Consider the following 17015-nt stretch of genomic DNA (forward strand, 5'->3'; position numbering starts at 1 on the left):
CCCGTCTGTATTTGGGCAGTGCCCAATGTGGGGACATCCTCCGTTTACTAAGCTGGAATTTCTCACATGGACTTTTCTTCTTGCGCATCATCCTCGTTACAGGTTTTAGAAAATCTGGGCATGTCCTCGTCCTCTGACAGCCTTTCGGATATTAGAGATTTGCAGGAATGTTTGTGATGTGTTCACATTGTACCACCCAACCCACCCAAGCTGTCTCACCAAGCCAACAGAGCCCAGTTCCTTGATCTGGATTTCGTCTGATAGTTGAAGCCGCTCTCCACTAACCATTACCTTCTTAGTATATGCGGAGTCAAGAGAGGGACCTGTGTGCCAGTCCAGACTATCACTTCTGGTTCTTCCTTAGTTTTATGCTAACACAGCCCAAGGTAACACAGAAAATAGCATCTTAATGTGGGAGCTCAGGCTCTAAAGCAGCGTCTGTGTGGGGAGGAAATTGGCATAGTACAAATCACCCTCGTAATCACCTATTAAGTGCAGTTACAGAGTCACCACGTGATTTTGTAACCCTTTACAATAATCCCTATACACCCTAAAGAACGTAATTAAATGTCTGGTCTAAAGAATAGAATAAAAAGAAATCTTATCTGCAAAAGGCCTCGGCCTAAAGATGAGGGCTGGAACACCTGCTTCTGTTCCCCGCCCCCCGCCACCAAAGGAAACCTCGTTAAGGGGATGTAAAAGGTGGTTTGTTCGGGGGGTTGGTGGTGGAGTGTATGTAACAACAAATTCACCACTTTACCCATTTTCTGGTGTACAGTTTAGAGGTGTTAAGTGCATTCACACTGTTGTGCAGCCGTCACCACCATCCTCGCCCCAAACTTTCTCATCTTCGCAGACTGAAATGCTGTCCCCATTAAACACGAGCTCCCCATCCCTCCCCCACACCCTGGAAACGATCCTCATCTTGACTTTGAGTGCTGCAGGTACCTCATGTAAGTGGGATCTTACAGCCTTTGTCTTTTTTTTGGCTGGCTTATTTCATTCAAGGCAATTTTTGAAAATGGTCTAAATGTACAAGCACACAGGTGACAAGAGAGGAGACAAGAGGAACAAAGTGTTTTTGGCTCTAAGCTGAAGGGGTATATGGCTAAAGTAAAGAGGATTGGTCTGTTTGAAGAATGTCAAACCATTCCTGAGCCTTCTGGCATAGGAATCTTGCATAGGAATCTTGTATATGACTCTGTTGGCTCTCAGCCTTCCCCACGGACAGCTTTGGATCTCCTTTTTTCTTTCAGGTCTGTAAAAAATTTTTTTTCAAATAATTATTTATGTGTTTGCTTTCTATCTTTCAGAATTTTATTTAAAAAACCATTAGTGGCAAAGAGAAGATCAACAAGCTTCCGAGGGGGAGAAAAATAGATCGCATGCAGAAGTCAGGGACCAAACTGGGTTTTGACTTCTAAGCATCTGTTACCAACTTCAGAGAGAGAACAGTGGGATGTTTAGAAAAGGAACAGCCATTACAGTGTACCACATGGCGCACCTGGAAGGAGAGATATATAATCCTGGTAATACTGACCTTTAGAAGTTTCAGTGTAATTGCACTGAGAGGATAGGGGCTTGGGCAGGACCAATGTGTGTGGTTGAGGGCACAGTGAACCAAAATCATGTAATCCTCATTTTCCACATTGGAAGTCAATGTAAACAGTCAAGAATTGAAAAAAAAAATCACAAGGAAGCAATATAATATCATTACCAAAATCTTCTAAAATGCTTCCTTTTTTTGGAGGAAGAATAGAAGGGAAGTAGGGTAAGGGTATATAGAATGAAAGGATTGTGGTATTTTGTAAAATCCACAGAACTCTCAGACACTTTAATAAGAGTAGTAATTAAAATGAAAGGGAATGTGGGGAAAGGAAAAGGAAAGGTACTAAAGGATGTGCTCCAGCACAATGAGGGCGTAACTAAACACAGAAGGCCAGGGTCCCAGTTGAGGAGCACGCCGGGTGTAGTCCAGCCATCAGCCAGGCAAGCCTGCAGCAGGGAGACAAAGAGTGTGGAGCATGATTGATTTCTCTGATCAACTCAACTACTTAGAAAATGCTACTGTGAGGGATTACAGACCTTGTGAAATTGTGGGAAGAGTTAGAAATATGCACATAGAAAACTAAGAATTGGGGGGAAGGAGGGTAATTATTCGTTCCAGAGAAAAACAGACAATGAAACAAGAAGACATAATCATCACCTACTTCTTAGGTCACCACTGCACAAAATTTACAGGAGCCTGATAATGCAAACACTTGAGAAAAATTAGCCAAACTGTGTGAAGTAAATGAAATACCGGGAGAGCGGGCATCGGCCTCTCTTTGGCGGCCGTGTCACTTCTGGCCCAGCTGACACCAGCAGGCTCCTGGACACGCTGGCAGTATTTTCCATCCCTGTCCTACATAGTGTGTTGGTCTCAAGTGGTAGGACTTTTTCCAGTTTCCTCACCACCTGTACATCTCTAGGATCCTGAAGATCATTAAAAGCAGGTAGCCATTTCATACTTCTTCTTAAAGCGTCTCACCTGTTGCCTTAAGAACAAAAGCCCCCCCAATCCTTGGCATTCAAGGCCTGTAAGATCTGTGATTGCACTCCCATTTATTTGCCCAGCCTTACTTCTTGCTGCTCCAGACCTCACTCTTTATACTCCAGCAAAACCAAGGTATATGTGGCTCTCTGTAAACAGCTCACTCCTTCATGCCTGTTTTTGTTCTTGCTATTTATTCTTCCAGCCTGGAGCTGGGGAACAGCCTTCCCCAGCTCCATGTTACTCCTAACTCCCAACTCCCACAACTATGACTGTCCTAACTCTATCCCCCTTCAAGACAAAGCATCATTAGACCTTCCTCCAGGAAGCCTTCCCGGACCACCCACAGCAAAGTGAGGTGTCTCCTATAGTGCTCTCATAGTGTCAGCATAAGCCCCCTTCACAGAGTCTCGGAGCTAATGCATCATCTTAGTACTATTGAAGTGTCTGTCTCTTCTGGGAGGAATTGAGCACCCAGAGGGTAGGGGATCCTGCACGTCTTGATCACTGCCCTCTACCCAGTACCCGACACAGCTCGTCCCCACTGTGGCTGCCACTAATCTTGTGGCTCTTTGGGGTCATAGCGATTTGTTCAGAGGTGGTTCTTCCTGTTCGTGAGCTCCTCTTGGAGGATTGCAAGGCCATGGCTTCCAAGTCTCCAACTTTGGGGTTCTCATTGGGAGGTTTCCTCACCTCCTCACTATGTAAACGCAAAGCTGGACACCACAGACGAGCTGTGGTTCCGTGGGTCAGAGTTCTGATAAAAGCAATTCACAACTCTTTTGCTAAGATGCATGGATTTCCCTTGTTTTTTCATTCCATCGAGGAAGCACCTTGGCCAGGTGAACTCATTCATTCATTCATTGACTGGATATTTGCCATTGCCAGTCACTCTTCTGGGTACTTGGAGACAGCAAGGAATAAGAGAGATGAGCTGTCTCTTCTCAGGGACCTTACATTCTAGAGGAGGGAAATGATGTGAAGCAAACTCAGGCACAGCTATTCCAGGTGGTTAGTGCAGAGAAGGGAAGGGGGGGGGCATGGGGGGAGGAGCCTGCTTAGATGAGGCCATCAGGGGTAGGCTCTTTGCAGCATTTGTGCTGAGGCCTGAATGGTGAAGTTTAACATTTTAAAATCAGTCCCTCAGTCACTCGAAGCACATTTCAAATAGTCAGCAGCCAACATATGGTTAGTGGCTATGATAGTGGACAGCACAGATACAGAATATTTTCATCATCACAAAGAAGTTTATTAAACAGCTGAGATAGAAAACATTCAGGGGCAAGGGCAGAGGTCACGAGGCAGGAACAGATTTGGCGCGGAGGGGACAGTTGTGGCTAGAGGGAAGTGAGCAGTGGAGAGAGAGCATGGTTAGGCTAATGAGGAAAGGGGGAAGGGACGATAGATTACTTGTAGAAGAGGGCATGTGTGCATTTCAAAGAAATGCCTGCTTCAGTTTCACCCCTTGAAATTGGGGCTGACGTCAAGGCTAGATGTGCCTGATAGAATTTCTAAAAGAAGAATGAAAATGACTTCTAGAGATAACCTAAAGCATGTGAAAACCCAACCGAGAGAAGACCTCTCTTGAAGGATACAGCCTGCCTCGGACATCAGGACATCAATGGTGATCGATTCAGTGGCCAGTGGTGAGAGATCACTGTGCAGCCCCTCAGCCTTAGACGGGCAGAGTCAGCCATGGCTGGGTAGTTCAGTGGGTTAGAGCGTTGTCCCCACCTACCAAGGTTTGATCCCTGGTTCAGGGCACATGTAAGAATGCATAAGTAAGTGGAACAGCAAATCGATGTTTCTCTCCCTCTCTGGAATCAATAAATACAGATTTAAAAAAGAGAAAAGGAGGGAGCCAGCCATCCTAACCGCTACCATGAACATAACTTCTCGTGGCCTTTCCCCAGATCTCTTACAAACGGGACATTTTTTTTTTTTAATCCTTCTGAACACGGTTGTCAGTAAAAGTAGGATTTCGACTTTTGTATCTTAGGAGGCTAGAATGCTTGTTCCATTCACAGGAGCATCAGTGCCTTGACTTCACCTGGTGTCACTTTTCATGAAAGGCTCGTCCCCTTTTTGCACCTGCCTCTTTGCTCAACAGGTTTTCTTCCTCTCTTTGTGAAGGTGCCTTTGTCTGAGCCAATAGAGTTACTTGTCTTTACTGTAAACACAGTGTCCAGTGACTCTCCTGGTTGTGGAGAGCCAGCGGCTTTGCAGGAGGAAAAAAGTCTTGAAGGTCACTTTCAGGTGTTTGTATTATAAAATAAGTCATCCTAACTTAAAAAAAAAAAAAGGGAACTGCCCACTGCTTCCTTAGGGCTCGTTATCCCATTACCTTATTTGAATTTAACTAACAGCTAGCCTTTGTTGGATCATAATTGATCTGATAAAAGGTAATCTGATAATTAGTAGCTGTGTAAAAATAAATACACTCGACTCCTGTTTCATTTGCCCTTGAAGGCTCTAACGCCGTTGCAAAGTGTACCTTTGAATCGGAGAAGTCGGGCCGGTTCACGTTGCAGGTCTGTATCCTTCCTGAGGCAGCGTCCTCTGGGTCCCTGCGCACACGGGATGCCAGCTCGGTCCCACTTCACCTGAAACGCTGTGACCTGGCAGAGGGCTGCGTCCTCAACATCAGGTGTCCGGCCGAGGAAAGGGAAACCTGGGTGCAGCATTAGGAGCGGCTGGTTCTCAAGATCAGGTTGTCGCTGAGGGAGAGTGAGGTCATGATTGCCACCTGGATGCTGTTCTCGCTGTTCACGGTAGGTCTCCGCGGAGTTCTGCCCAGTGCTGCCCAGGGAGTCGACGCCTCGAGTGCCTCCAACGCTGTGTAGGCACGTTTCCCATCGTTCTTTAGGAAAATCACCTTTATGAAAGCGAGGCACTGGAGCTGCCGGGAAAGAACAGGTGCACCCCGGACATTTCAGGCGCTGGAAGTTCTCCGTACCTAGTGGCGTGCTTTGAGAAAGCTGGCGGAATATAGCTCTGGGGCTATAAACATGGTTTATTGTTTCACGGTCCAATTTTGGTGTAAATTGTTTCTCTCTCCCTAGGAGTTACTGAAATGCTTTAGGACCTTCCATTGGTACAGATAGCTCTTTCTTCTCGTGGAGGCAACGCTTAAATAGAAATGTTCTCTGAGATTTTTACCTGGTCATTGAACACTATAATTATTTCTAAAGGAGTTGGAGACGATTTTAGATGCATTGCTGGGAAGCTAGGCCTCAAGTTTATAAGCTGTGGAATACATGAAAGGTGTACATGTCCTGCTTTAAAATCTGGTCAGATTATTTGTCCCCGACCTTGAGCATGTTGGCAAGGTAGGTAGGCAGTGGGGTGAAGCTACAGAAAATCTTTCTTAGGTTGGATCCAATTATATGAACTCCCTTTCAAGCCCACTTCTGACCTGCCGTTGGGTACCCTGCAGGGATTTGGGGGCAGTTTTTGTGTTTTGTGAGCTCTCTTCACCCAGTCCAAGAGTGGAAAGAGGTATTAGGCAATTTTGTCTATAGCCCTCAAGTGATAGTGAAGCAGAGAAAGGAAGTGGGGAGCTGCACACTTGGACTTCTTCAAGTTCACAAAGATCGGGTGTTGTCCGTGGTCAATACAGACTGTTGAAAATAATTTTTTTCTTAAGAGAGGTGTCTTCATTTTGAGAACCCTTTCACATTTGCGTGTGCTGATATGTAAATATGTGTGGTGGTTTCTGTTGCTTTTCTAATCTATGGTTTTGTGTTGGTATGTGTTTGGGTGTGTGTGATTTTTTTAAATCCATGTTTAAGATTTAGTCACTTTTTTATTTACACATAGTAAAACTAACCCTTAATGAGTTTGGATAAATGCATTCAGTTGAGGCTTTATTACCACAGTCAAGATACAGAACAGCTAGATTATCCAGAACGTTATATTTTGTTTAGAATTTCTATTGACATGTTTGGAATGGAGTTTACTCTTACTTTTGAAGATGGAGCCAAACCACTGTGTAACAAATGACACAGCTCTGCCTGACACTGCCCAGGTGTAAGTGTGAGTGAGATGTTAGGAGCAAGTCCTGATCTGTTGCTTCTTTGCTCAAAGAGTTACAAATGAAAAAATTGTACCATGTGTGTAGTTGTTTCCTCAGATTGCAATTCGTGGATTCAAATGGCATAATCTAAAGTGTACTTTACAAAAAGCAACTGAAGACATTTGTAATAAATACTGTAATTAGTAAAAATTAATGTACTAAAAATGAAAAAGTTAATTTTTTCCACAGTTTGGGTTTACACTGCTGTGTACGTTTCATTCTGTGTGGTCTTAAGGGAAGTGAAATCCTGCTAAAAGCGAGGGCTGCATAAATCAAACTGGCTTCAAACGGGGGATTTAATGGCTCAAATCACTGAAAGGTACATGAGGAGGCTTCAGGCAGGGGTTCAAATGACGTCATCAGTGTCCCCCTTTCCCCATTCGATTGTGTTTTCCTTCATGCTGACTCCAGTTTTGGTCGGTGTTTCTTCTTGTAGTACCAAGATGACTGACAGCAGGTCTGGGCCTTTATCTTGTCTTCTCAGTTTCTCACCTCTCCAACCAAAGTCTCAGACTGGAGTCTCATTGGCTCTGATTGGTTCTCCTGCCCTTCATGGCCCCCCGAGGTGGCCAGGTGGTGGGGAGCAGTGTTCTGATTGGCTGGGCTTGGGTCCCATGCCTGCAGGAGCTGAAGGGGTATCCGCTCCCCTAGACCACAGCCCAGAAGGAGATTAAGGGATATCAAGGGGCAGGTACACCAGACAGATCAAGACAATACCCGACCTCCATAGCTGGGACTTCAGGACATTCAGTTGTGCGTGTGTTTTAATCATTCTTATTAACATCTGCTGTAAGCTAACCTCCCAGACAAGCAAGCAAACGTTTTCAGGACTAATTTTTATATTTTTTGCTTGTGAGGTGACAACCATTTTCTGAAGGTGATGTGAGCTGTAATATTTTTGGAGGAGACTAGTTGAGATTGAGAGACTGTGGGATTCTGCTAAATTAGATTGATGGAACGTGAGGAAAACTGGTCCCATATCTACCAATGAGTGGGGAACCTGGCATCCGAGGGAAAGAAGTCAGGACAAAAACCAGACAACAGATATTAGCAATACACTGAAAATTCAGCACTGATTAGCCCTGCCGGGAAGAGCAGAAATATTGTCTTGCATAAAAATAACTATAAGGAACATTTGATGGGAATTCACGAAGGTTAAACACTGGCAAAGTTGGTCTAATCATGTGAAGAGTTACTGCTTCCAAAAGTTACTCCAGAATGAAGTCTACATTCCAAAACGCGCTACTGGTAGCCCGGCCCCTGCCTGACCTCCAGCCTCATCTTCCTCTGCTGCCGTCTTGCACTCTTTCATCCACATCACTAATCTGTTGGTAGCTTGAAGTCCACATCGGGCGTGTCACTCCACCCTGTTTTATCAGTAGCTGGGGTTCTCTACCTGGAGCCCCTCTCTGGCTCATTCGGGCTCATCCTTTAAGACCCAGTTCAGCTGGCAGGCTCTCTGAGAATCAAGCTCTCACTAACTGGGCCTCTCTGGCCCAAGGGTCTCTCTTCTGTGCCCTCATAATATCTTGTGTGTGCCTGTACCAGCAGTTCTCAACTGGTGGTTATTCTGTCCCCACGGGGACATTTGGCCATGTTGGGAGACATCTGTGACTATTTTGACGCGTAAATGCTACTGGAATCTAGTTGGTGGAGGCCAGGGGTGCTGGTAAATATCCTACAATGCTTAGGACAGCCCCCAGCAACCAAGAATATCTGTGCCAAAGCGTCAATAGTGCCAGAGGTAAAAACCCTGGTTACCATCGCGCTCGCCACATTGTTTGATGTTTGTGTTTTGATTTTTACCTTCTTATCGAAGCTGAGGTCCCTGTGTGTAATCTGCATCTTGGCATTTAAACACGTCTGTCACAGAGTAGGTCTTCAGGAAAGAGTAGTTTAAAGGTGATGGGATAAGAGGAGTTAAAATGTTTCCTAGTTCCGTTTCCAGTGAACACAGAAAAGACTAGCGATTTCCAAGAACAAGACAACCGGAGGCCCTACTCACCTTGCACTGGGCAGCCCGAAACCCCATGGGCCTTCTCTGTCTTCCCGTTCCTTTGTGTTCTTGGTCTTCTGCAAAAAGAGCTTTGGGGTTTACTGGAGCAAACAGTGGAAACATTTTAAAAACTGTCAGCATGGTACTTTTTAAAAGCTACAGTCTTATTATTGGGCTAATAAGTCCTCTGGTTATAGACGAGTTTAGGGAAGGACGAGTTGTGCAGGTTGCGTTGATCTCCACAGATTTAGAATCTAAGAAAATCACTAAATACCACATTTCTGCATGGTGAGCACCGAGCAGCCCAGATTAATTAGGTGCTCAATAAATAATTGTTGAATAAATCTAAACCTTATGCTTTAGTTGAGGGTTTTTTTTTAAACCGCCTCAAAGACTCCTTCCAAATCTGCATTTTCCTGCAAAGTAATAAATAGTGCCTTTGAAGACTCATCAACAGCTGCCTCTAACTTCTTTGCCAAATAGTTGTGTATCTGAGGCCATTTGCTTTAATGTTTCCATTCATGACTCAGGCTGTGATGCCAATGTTCATTACTGGTAGCGAGAGAAGTCAATCTATATGAACCTTCCCTAGGGTCAATGCACTTGAAGCTTCTGGAGAATTATGGCTGGATGAAGTTTTTACTCCTGTAGATGAGATCTTTTTGTGAGTTCTTGGAATGATAACTCCAACGTGGTTTGGATTCTGGGGCATCCACTGTGCCTGGTGGGAAGTGCATTATAAACTGATCTAAACGTTGTCTTTCCAACCATTCTACTGCATAAGTGGTCAGTTCTATAGACTTCTGTGAAGTTGCTCCTCTGAGCCCGAGCGTGTGAGATGCTGGCGGTACTCAAAGATGGCTAAGGAAGGATCTCAGAAGCCGGGAAAATACGCACAACATAAAAATCACCATTTCAAACATTTTTAAGTGTGACATTCAGTATTACAAAGTACACTCACCGTCACCACTATTTCCAGAACTTTTTCCTCACCCCAAACAGGATTATACAATTTTTGTCCTTTTTCATCCTTTTAATTTTTTCTTAGGTAGCCAAATATTTTCAAAGTTCCCTTATGTTATGGCATGCATCAGAATTTAGTTCCTTTTCAAGGCTGGATGACTTCCCTGTGTGTGTGTGTGTGTGTGTGTGTGTGTTGTGCCTGCGCGTGTACCACATTTGGCTTCTCCATTCGTCCACCAGTGGGCATTGGGAGTTTTCCACCTTTTGGCGATTGTGAATCGTGCTGCTGTGAATGTGATGTGCAAGTGTCACGTTCGGGCCTTGCTCTCAACCCTCCTGGGTATGCACCTCCGATGCTGCCTGACGCCACGAGGTGAACTGGGTGGCCTGGCCACATCCTTCAGCTGCTCTGGCAAAGATTTTTGCTACTGTTCACCTTCACTTTTGACCATTACGCTTTTCCCTCCCAAATGTGTGGTCATCTAGATTGATGAAATAGGATGGGGAAGAAAAAGGAAATCAAGAAGGAACGATTCTGAGAGCAGAAATAATGACGCGAGTATTCTGGCTGCTGGATTTTTTTCTTCTCCTGCCAAGCCACCGTGCAAGGCAGTGACTCCCGCCTGTCCTGGGACTTTTGCCTGGGAGCTCGGGGCTGCCAGAAAACCTCTGAAACTCCTCCTGGAAGCTTCTCTGCAAGCCATGTAAATGGGGGACACTGTTTAAGTGGGTCATCCTGAATACAGCAGCATCGAAACCCGTTTTGTTATTTAATGCTGCAGACCAAGGGGACACTGGCAGTCTTACTTCGCACAAGCTTGCTAGCTGTGAGTTCCTGGGGTACAGCCCAGAGGGGAGGCCTGCTTTTAACTTGCGGCTGCTGTGTTTGGGTTGGTGACATGCCTTAGAAACACAGGAGCCAGCCCTCCCTTGAGCCACTCCAGGCTTCCAGCTGAGTTTCCTTTTAACCCTGGGATTTCCTGTGGACCCTAAGCTATGAAAGCAGATCACATATGGCCCTCCGTCAGGCCGGAGAATAGCCTTTTTGTTTCTGGAGAGCAAAGCAAGTTTGAGAGGGGGGAAAAAGGTCTTTTTTTTACCATGAAAATACATGAACTATAATTCTCTCCTTCCATGACCCTTTCCCCATTTTGTGCTGTATAATGGCATCAGGACTTTTGCCTTTTTTCTAGGCAACATTTGGCCGTGGCAATGGAAAAGGGATGGCTGTTAAGAGACTTAGCTGCAAGGAGAGCTGAGCTAATGAAATAGGACCACCTTGGTCAGGCCACTCCTTTTTCTCTGCTGGGGCTGGGGCTGGGGCTGGGCATGGTGATGAAATACCAGGTCCCTGTGTCTTCCCCTCCCTCCTGCCTGTATAAAGGCACACCCCCTCACACAAGCCCCCAAACCTGTGAGCCTGTGGTGTCTGAAAGCACAAGCTCGTGTCGGACTTCCCATCAAGGTGGATANTGTATAATGGCATCAGGACTTTTGCCTTTTTTCTAGGCAACATTTGGCCGTGGCAATGGAAAAGGGATGGCTGTTAAGAGACTTAGCTGCAAGGAGAGCTGAGCTAATGAAATAGGACCACCTTGGTCAGGCCACTCCTTTTTCTCTGCTGGGGCTGGGGCTGGGGCTGGGCATGGTGATGAAATACCAGGTCCCTGTGTCTTCCCCTCCCTCCTGCCTGTTTAAAGGCACACCCCCTCACACAAGCCCCCAAACCTGTGAGCCTGTGGTGTCTGAAAGCACAAGCTCGTGTCGGATTTCCCATCAAGGTGGATAGGCTGGGCAGATTCATGCCACTCCTGTTGTACAGAGGGTGACATTTTTCTTCTTTGTTTATCTGGACCCTTTACTGCTCCAAAGACTGAAACTGCAGCATTACTGCCAGTTTCAGGTCCTAGGCCCTCTGGCACCAGCTGGCGGTCGCTAATAGGATTAGGATCTGGTTAATAACTCACCACAGGCACCTGGCTCTTCCTTTTGGCTCACCTCTATGGGATGTCTAGGCAGTCCCTGTGTGATGCGTGGCAGGCAGTGTTCTTTTCCCACCAGCCAGTCGGTTATTGAGATCCTGCTAAGTGACAGGTGCTCGAGACCTGTCAGTCAGAAGCGGCCCTGCATGAGGGGGTGGGGTGTACAGTCTAGTGAGCTTACTGCTACTTCCTGGAAAAGACATTTTGGAGTCTAGGACAGCAAGTTTGACATGGACACGAACAGGAAGGTTCTTAATTTTTTATTCATAGCATGAATGATATGATAAACAAGGAACTTAATTTATTAAAAATTCTTTTAGTAGCCCTGGCTGGTGTGGCTCAGTGGATTGAGTGTGGGCCTGCAAACAAAACCCAAAAGGTCACTGGTTCAATTCCCAGTCAGTTCACATACCTGGGTTATAGGCCAGGTCCCCGCTTGGAAGTGAAGTGAGAGGCAACCAATCAGTGAATCACACGTTGGTGTTTCTTTCCCTCTCCTTCTCCCTCTCTCCCCCTTTCTCTAAAGATAAATAAATAAAATCTTTTTTAAAAAAGAATTCTTTTAATAGAGTCACAGAATTTTCAAACTGGTTAAGGGTGCTGGTCATGTAGCTGAATGACCTGGGTCTGCATCTCCGTTGGCTTTTCTGTAAGAAGGAGATGCTAACAGTACTGGCTTCACAGCCTTAAAGGGGAATCACGTGAAGGGTCTCTTTAAAAGCATTCAGAACACAGCACGGCACTGAAAGCCATGTCGCCTTTAAACTTCTGATTCATTCACTCAAAGAAAACTGAATAGGGGTGATGGTTGCGCACGTCTGTGAATACACCAAAACTCGCTGAATCAGATACTTCATGATTCTCATGGTTTGTGAGTTGTGTCTCAATGATGCTGTTATGAAGGAAAATTAATCAAGTACCTATTTGGTGCCTGGCACTGACTTTTTAAACTCAGCAGGTAAGTGACTTGCTCCAGGTGAGTGAGTGGCAGAGATACACCTGGAGTTCAAGACTCTTGGCACACAAGCCACGCTGTTTGCAAACTGTCGGGGACAGAAGGAAGGTTGCAGTTCAGATTGGAGGCGGAAGTGGCTTTCTCTTCTGGCGTACAGCCAGACCTGAATAAAAAATGGTGCTGTTGACCTAAGGCCTTAGCATTCTACCTTCATCAGCTCTTTCCAGTAGGTGCCCTCACTTTTCATGTTCTCCAAGACTTCAGGCATATTATAAATGCCTGTATAAAGACACCAGGAAAAATATGGTACCCTCTCTGCAGATTTGGATATAGAATGGATATTTCTTGGTTAGGCTATGGCTTTCATTCCCCCAGTTTCTAACAGTAAAGAATTTACTGTCAAAGAAAAAAAGAAGTATAGCTGCTCAGTTTAAAAGGGGCAAGGAAAGAATGATAGCTTCCCACTGTAAGACAGGGGACAGTATTTCAAAATCACCCCCCAACACTGCCACCACTAGAACTTATAACAAGTTTTGTTCCAGTGGTGCAGTAAAGCTTACTCATCGTTGAGGTTTTTTAAGTCTAAAGATCGAGATGTAGCCCTGGCTGGTGTAGCTCAGTGGATTGAGCTCGGGCCTGGGAACCACACAATCGAGGTTCGATTCCCAGTCAGGGCACATGCCTGGGTTGCTGGCCAGTTCCCAGCAGGGGGACTCACGAATGGCAACCATCCATTGATGTTTCTCTCCCTCTCTCCTTCCCTTCCCTTCTAAAGATAAATAAATACAATCTTAAAAAAAAAGATTGAGGTGTAGAATGAGGGGAGTGCTTTAAAAATGAAACGGTGGCATTTTTTTCCCTGTTGACTCGCCTCCATTTATATAGTAATCAAAGCCATTTCAGATCGGGAGTTGCCCTGTAGCCTTCGGCTCCCACCAGCCTCCTGCTTCCTCTGCCATATGCTTTGTCCTGGGATTTCTTCCTTCTCCTGACATCTGGTCTTGAGGACAAGGGAAAACCACTTCCCCTGAACTAGTGAAATTGCTATCAGGGAAAAAAAAAGGGCTCAAGTTTCCAGGCAGCTCTGAATGAGATGTTTTCCTGAGCAACATTTTCAGGAAGGAAACCCGAGAAGGTACAAGCTTTCAGCCTGCCCGTTTCCCCGAGATGAACTTGAAGTACTTCTTCCTTCGGTGGCCCAGACAGCACAGGCTTTGCCTAGCAGATGGCAGCGTGGCCTCAATGGACATTGAATGAATAGGTTTGCCGCCCCCCCCCGCCCCCCGCCCCCAGGGGTGGAATCGTAGCAAAGTCTATTATGAAATGTCATTTACTTTGCATGAATCAGTTCAGGAGTCTCGAGAACACAAAATCCGAAAAGTGAAAAATGGTGAAATAAGACAGTAATGTATAGCTACACATCCAAATCGGGTTTGCCCCGAAACTGCTCTGACTTGGCAGGTATTAATCACAGTTATTTTGTACTTCTGTGATGGAGCAGGGTTTTAAGGGAATTCCATTTCCTGGGAGAAGGAACAAAACCAGTTGTCAACACCTTTCACGTCCCCTTCTGTTTTTCTGTGACTGTAGCATCTGGGGCATGTAATTCAGCTGACAGCTAAGAGCTGGAGGAAAAGAATGGAGGGAGAGGGGATGTCAAGAAGAGACTTGACTCAATTCACACATACAACGTGCATTTTTAGTTTTTGACTTAAGGTACTAAGAACTGGGTAGTAAATTCCCTTCATCAAACAACCTCAGGCCTTTTGTAAATCCGACTTACCAAGGGCTAGACATTTGACCTGGACCCACGCTGAGGTTTGAAGGGGCACGGTGGGTAGCACTGGGCCCAGAGAGACACGGAGGTCGCATTGCTGCTCTTCCGGAGAGGCGAGGTGGTGGGGAAGAAGGCTGTGAGCAGCCCACTGCCCACCTTCAAGGAAGCTGACAACTGTCTACTTATTTTAGTGTTTGTCTGTAGACCTCATCTTGTCTCTGTCACATGGAGGAAACTGAGGCAGATAATCCTAAGACTCTGCAGAATTATTTAACATAAAATGGGCTCAAGTTTTGGTTCAGATAATGGGGTGATTTCTCCAAAGACCTATGTTTACATGGGCACGGGGAAGGAGGCTGAAAAAGGGCATCGGACATGGATAGCTTAATTTTCACTCCTCTACTTCATATCTGTGTCCCAGATATGAAGCTTCTTGTACCAAAGAAAGGCAGGAAACTGTGCCACCTGACCTCTGATTTGCAGATACTCAGAATTGCTCCCTGGCCTTTAGAAGGCACACAAAGGCACTCTTGCACAAGAGAGGGGTTGTTGTTAGGATTTTGGCAAGCGACCTTTCTGAATAACTACAAGAAATCTTTCTGAATAATTGCAAGAAACCTCACAATACTTTTACACTGAACACGTGACTGGAACATGTGAGGCTGTCCCAAGCCTGCCTCAGCCTGGAGAAGGAGTGGATTCCCACAGCGAGCTTCAAGACGCTGGTCTGAGTTGTACCAGGAGGCTGAGTTCTCTGGTGAGTGAGCCAGGGGTGACTGCTGGGGAGCCGGGTGCCGGGACAACGTTCCCAGAAACTGGAATTTGATGCCTTCTGATGTCAATTTCATGTTCCATGAGACCTTTCTGAGAAACATAGAATAGAAGAACTGTGAATGAGAGGATGGAGACCATTCCACAGAAGCGGAAGCTTTGAGAGCTAACAAGCCTCCACTGCGCAGTGGAGGTCCGCAATGTGACTGTGTGGCTTTCTAGTGGTCGTTGTCCCCTCTTCAGCTTTTCTACCAAAACTAGGGATCAAACCTTGTTTTAATAAAAGAAAAAATCCCAAGGCACACTAAGTGCCACAGCACCAAGGCCATAATGTCCAGAAACTGGGTCCCCTTACTCTTCCCACTGTATCCAGACCATTTCCTGGGAGCTAATCGTCTCTCATTGCCACTTTCCGGATCTGCATGAAAGACAAATGGAGGGTAGGAAACTGTGTCGGTGCCTCTCAGGGGATGGGCCAGGGCAAGGCGCGCATGCGCAGCTGCACCCTCTCACAGGGCGCTTTCGGATGTGGACCTGCTGCTGCTTTTCTGCACTTGAGATCCCGGGGCAGCTGGTGCTGCCTCTGCCACTGGCCTCCCCAGAGAGAGGGAAGGCGGCTGAAGCCGGTGAGCTTGTCTGAAATCATCGGCAGCAGCTCGAATGCTTTTACAATGAGCATGATGTGGTTTCAGGCAGCGGTTGATCTGGGAGAGTCCTCTATGAAATATTTGTCTTTTCATGGCTCCCTTTCCTTTTGGATGTAATGTACCACCACTCGTGGGGCAGCCTGGGGGATCGCTGGCCCTCAGAGAGCTGTGGCTGCCTTTTTCCTCCTGCCAGGCACCCACTGTGCAGGTTCCACACGTGATGTCCTTTGACCCAGCGATGCTCCAGGGATGGTGCTCTCGTCCCATTTTCAAATGAGAAGTCTGAGACTTAGGTCCAGCAAGCAGCCTGTTCTACAACGAGCCGGTGGCAGAACCTGGATCCCAAACCAGTGTTGTTCGGTGCTGCATCCCACACCCTCTGCCTCTGTGCTCCGGTTTACTTCACGTCAGCCCTTCAAGCCTCAAGTGCTCATGCAATGCCACCTGAAAGCAGGACCGTCCGCAGTAGCCGGAGAGCACCCAACGGAATCAGGCTGTACCCCACCTCTGCATCCCAGGCCACGTCTCCTGGACTGTCAGAAAGATGCGAGTGTTTGAAAAGAACACTGGAATTTGTTGTCCTGTATTACATATTACGGTATGAACTTCATCAAGCAGAGAATAAATTTGCTGTCCAGTGTTTGTGGCACCATATACGTTCCATTTGTGTTATCTCCAGGGCTGGATTTAGAAAGATCAAGTTAAGAAAAAAAGAAATTAGACACTCAAAGTAAATAAATTATTACAGGCCTGGCTTCAAACTCACTGTTTTTACGGGGCCACTGAATTCGAATCCTGAAGTCCTTGGGCCGCTGCCTATGGGAGGGAGGCGAAGGGTGGCCTGGGTACTGCCTGATTCCATTCCCTGACCAGGCTGCTGGCCTTGCTGGGGGCTGGCCAGACCAGCAAGACCACTATCAGGACAGAAGGCCATGTCCTTCCCCACCCCCACACTTCAATCTTTTCAGTGGTGCTTAACATTAACTCCCAAATCCTGCACCATCTGCCCATAGCCACCTCTCCAGGAGTCTTTTCCACCTTGTAGGGGAGGAAAAAGAGCTTTTTCATCTACCCATCTTAGGTTCATTGGTTGGAGCCTTGAAAGTTAGATTGACAAAAGACAAATCAATGAGAAAAAAACAAACTGAAGAGTATTAATGGGTGCATCAGATAAGTTACTCATCATACATACGATGAGTAGCCCTGGCTGGTGTGGCTCAGTGGATTGAGTGCTGGCCTATGAACCAAACGGTTGCCAGTTCGACTCCCCGTCAGGGCTGATGCCTGGGCTATGGGCCAGGTCCCCAGGAAGGGGC

The 17015-nt window shown here is 46.3% G+C and overlaps 1 protein-coding gene across 8 annotated transcripts in view; it reads left to right on the forward strand.

Moving 5' to 3' along the window:
• Window positions 1-17015, forward strand: part of PALM2AKAP2 (PALM2 and AKAP2 fusion) — a 307652-nt gene that overhangs the window by 234021 nt on the left and 56616 nt on the right. The window contains exon 1 of one of the 8 annotated variants that reach the window (XM_037036077.1): window positions 5130-5304. The exons of the other annotated variants lie outside the window; for them this stretch is intronic. Coding sequence (XP_036891972.1) covers window positions 5269-5304 — 36 coding nt within the window. The 5' untranslated portion in view covers window positions 5130-5268. Of the gene's footprint in view, window positions 1-5129; window positions 5305-17015 lie in introns of those variants that run through there. 8 annotated transcript variants of the gene reach the window in all.

Source organism: Sturnira hondurensis, unplaced genomic scaffold (genome assembly GCF_014824575.4).
Source record: "Sturnira hondurensis isolate 20B ecotype Veracruz unplaced genomic scaffold, ASM1482457v3 Scaffold0022566, whole genome shotgun sequence".
NCBI classification, from domain to species: domain Eukaryota; kingdom Metazoa; phylum Chordata; class Mammalia; order Chiroptera; family Phyllostomidae; genus Sturnira; species Sturnira hondurensis.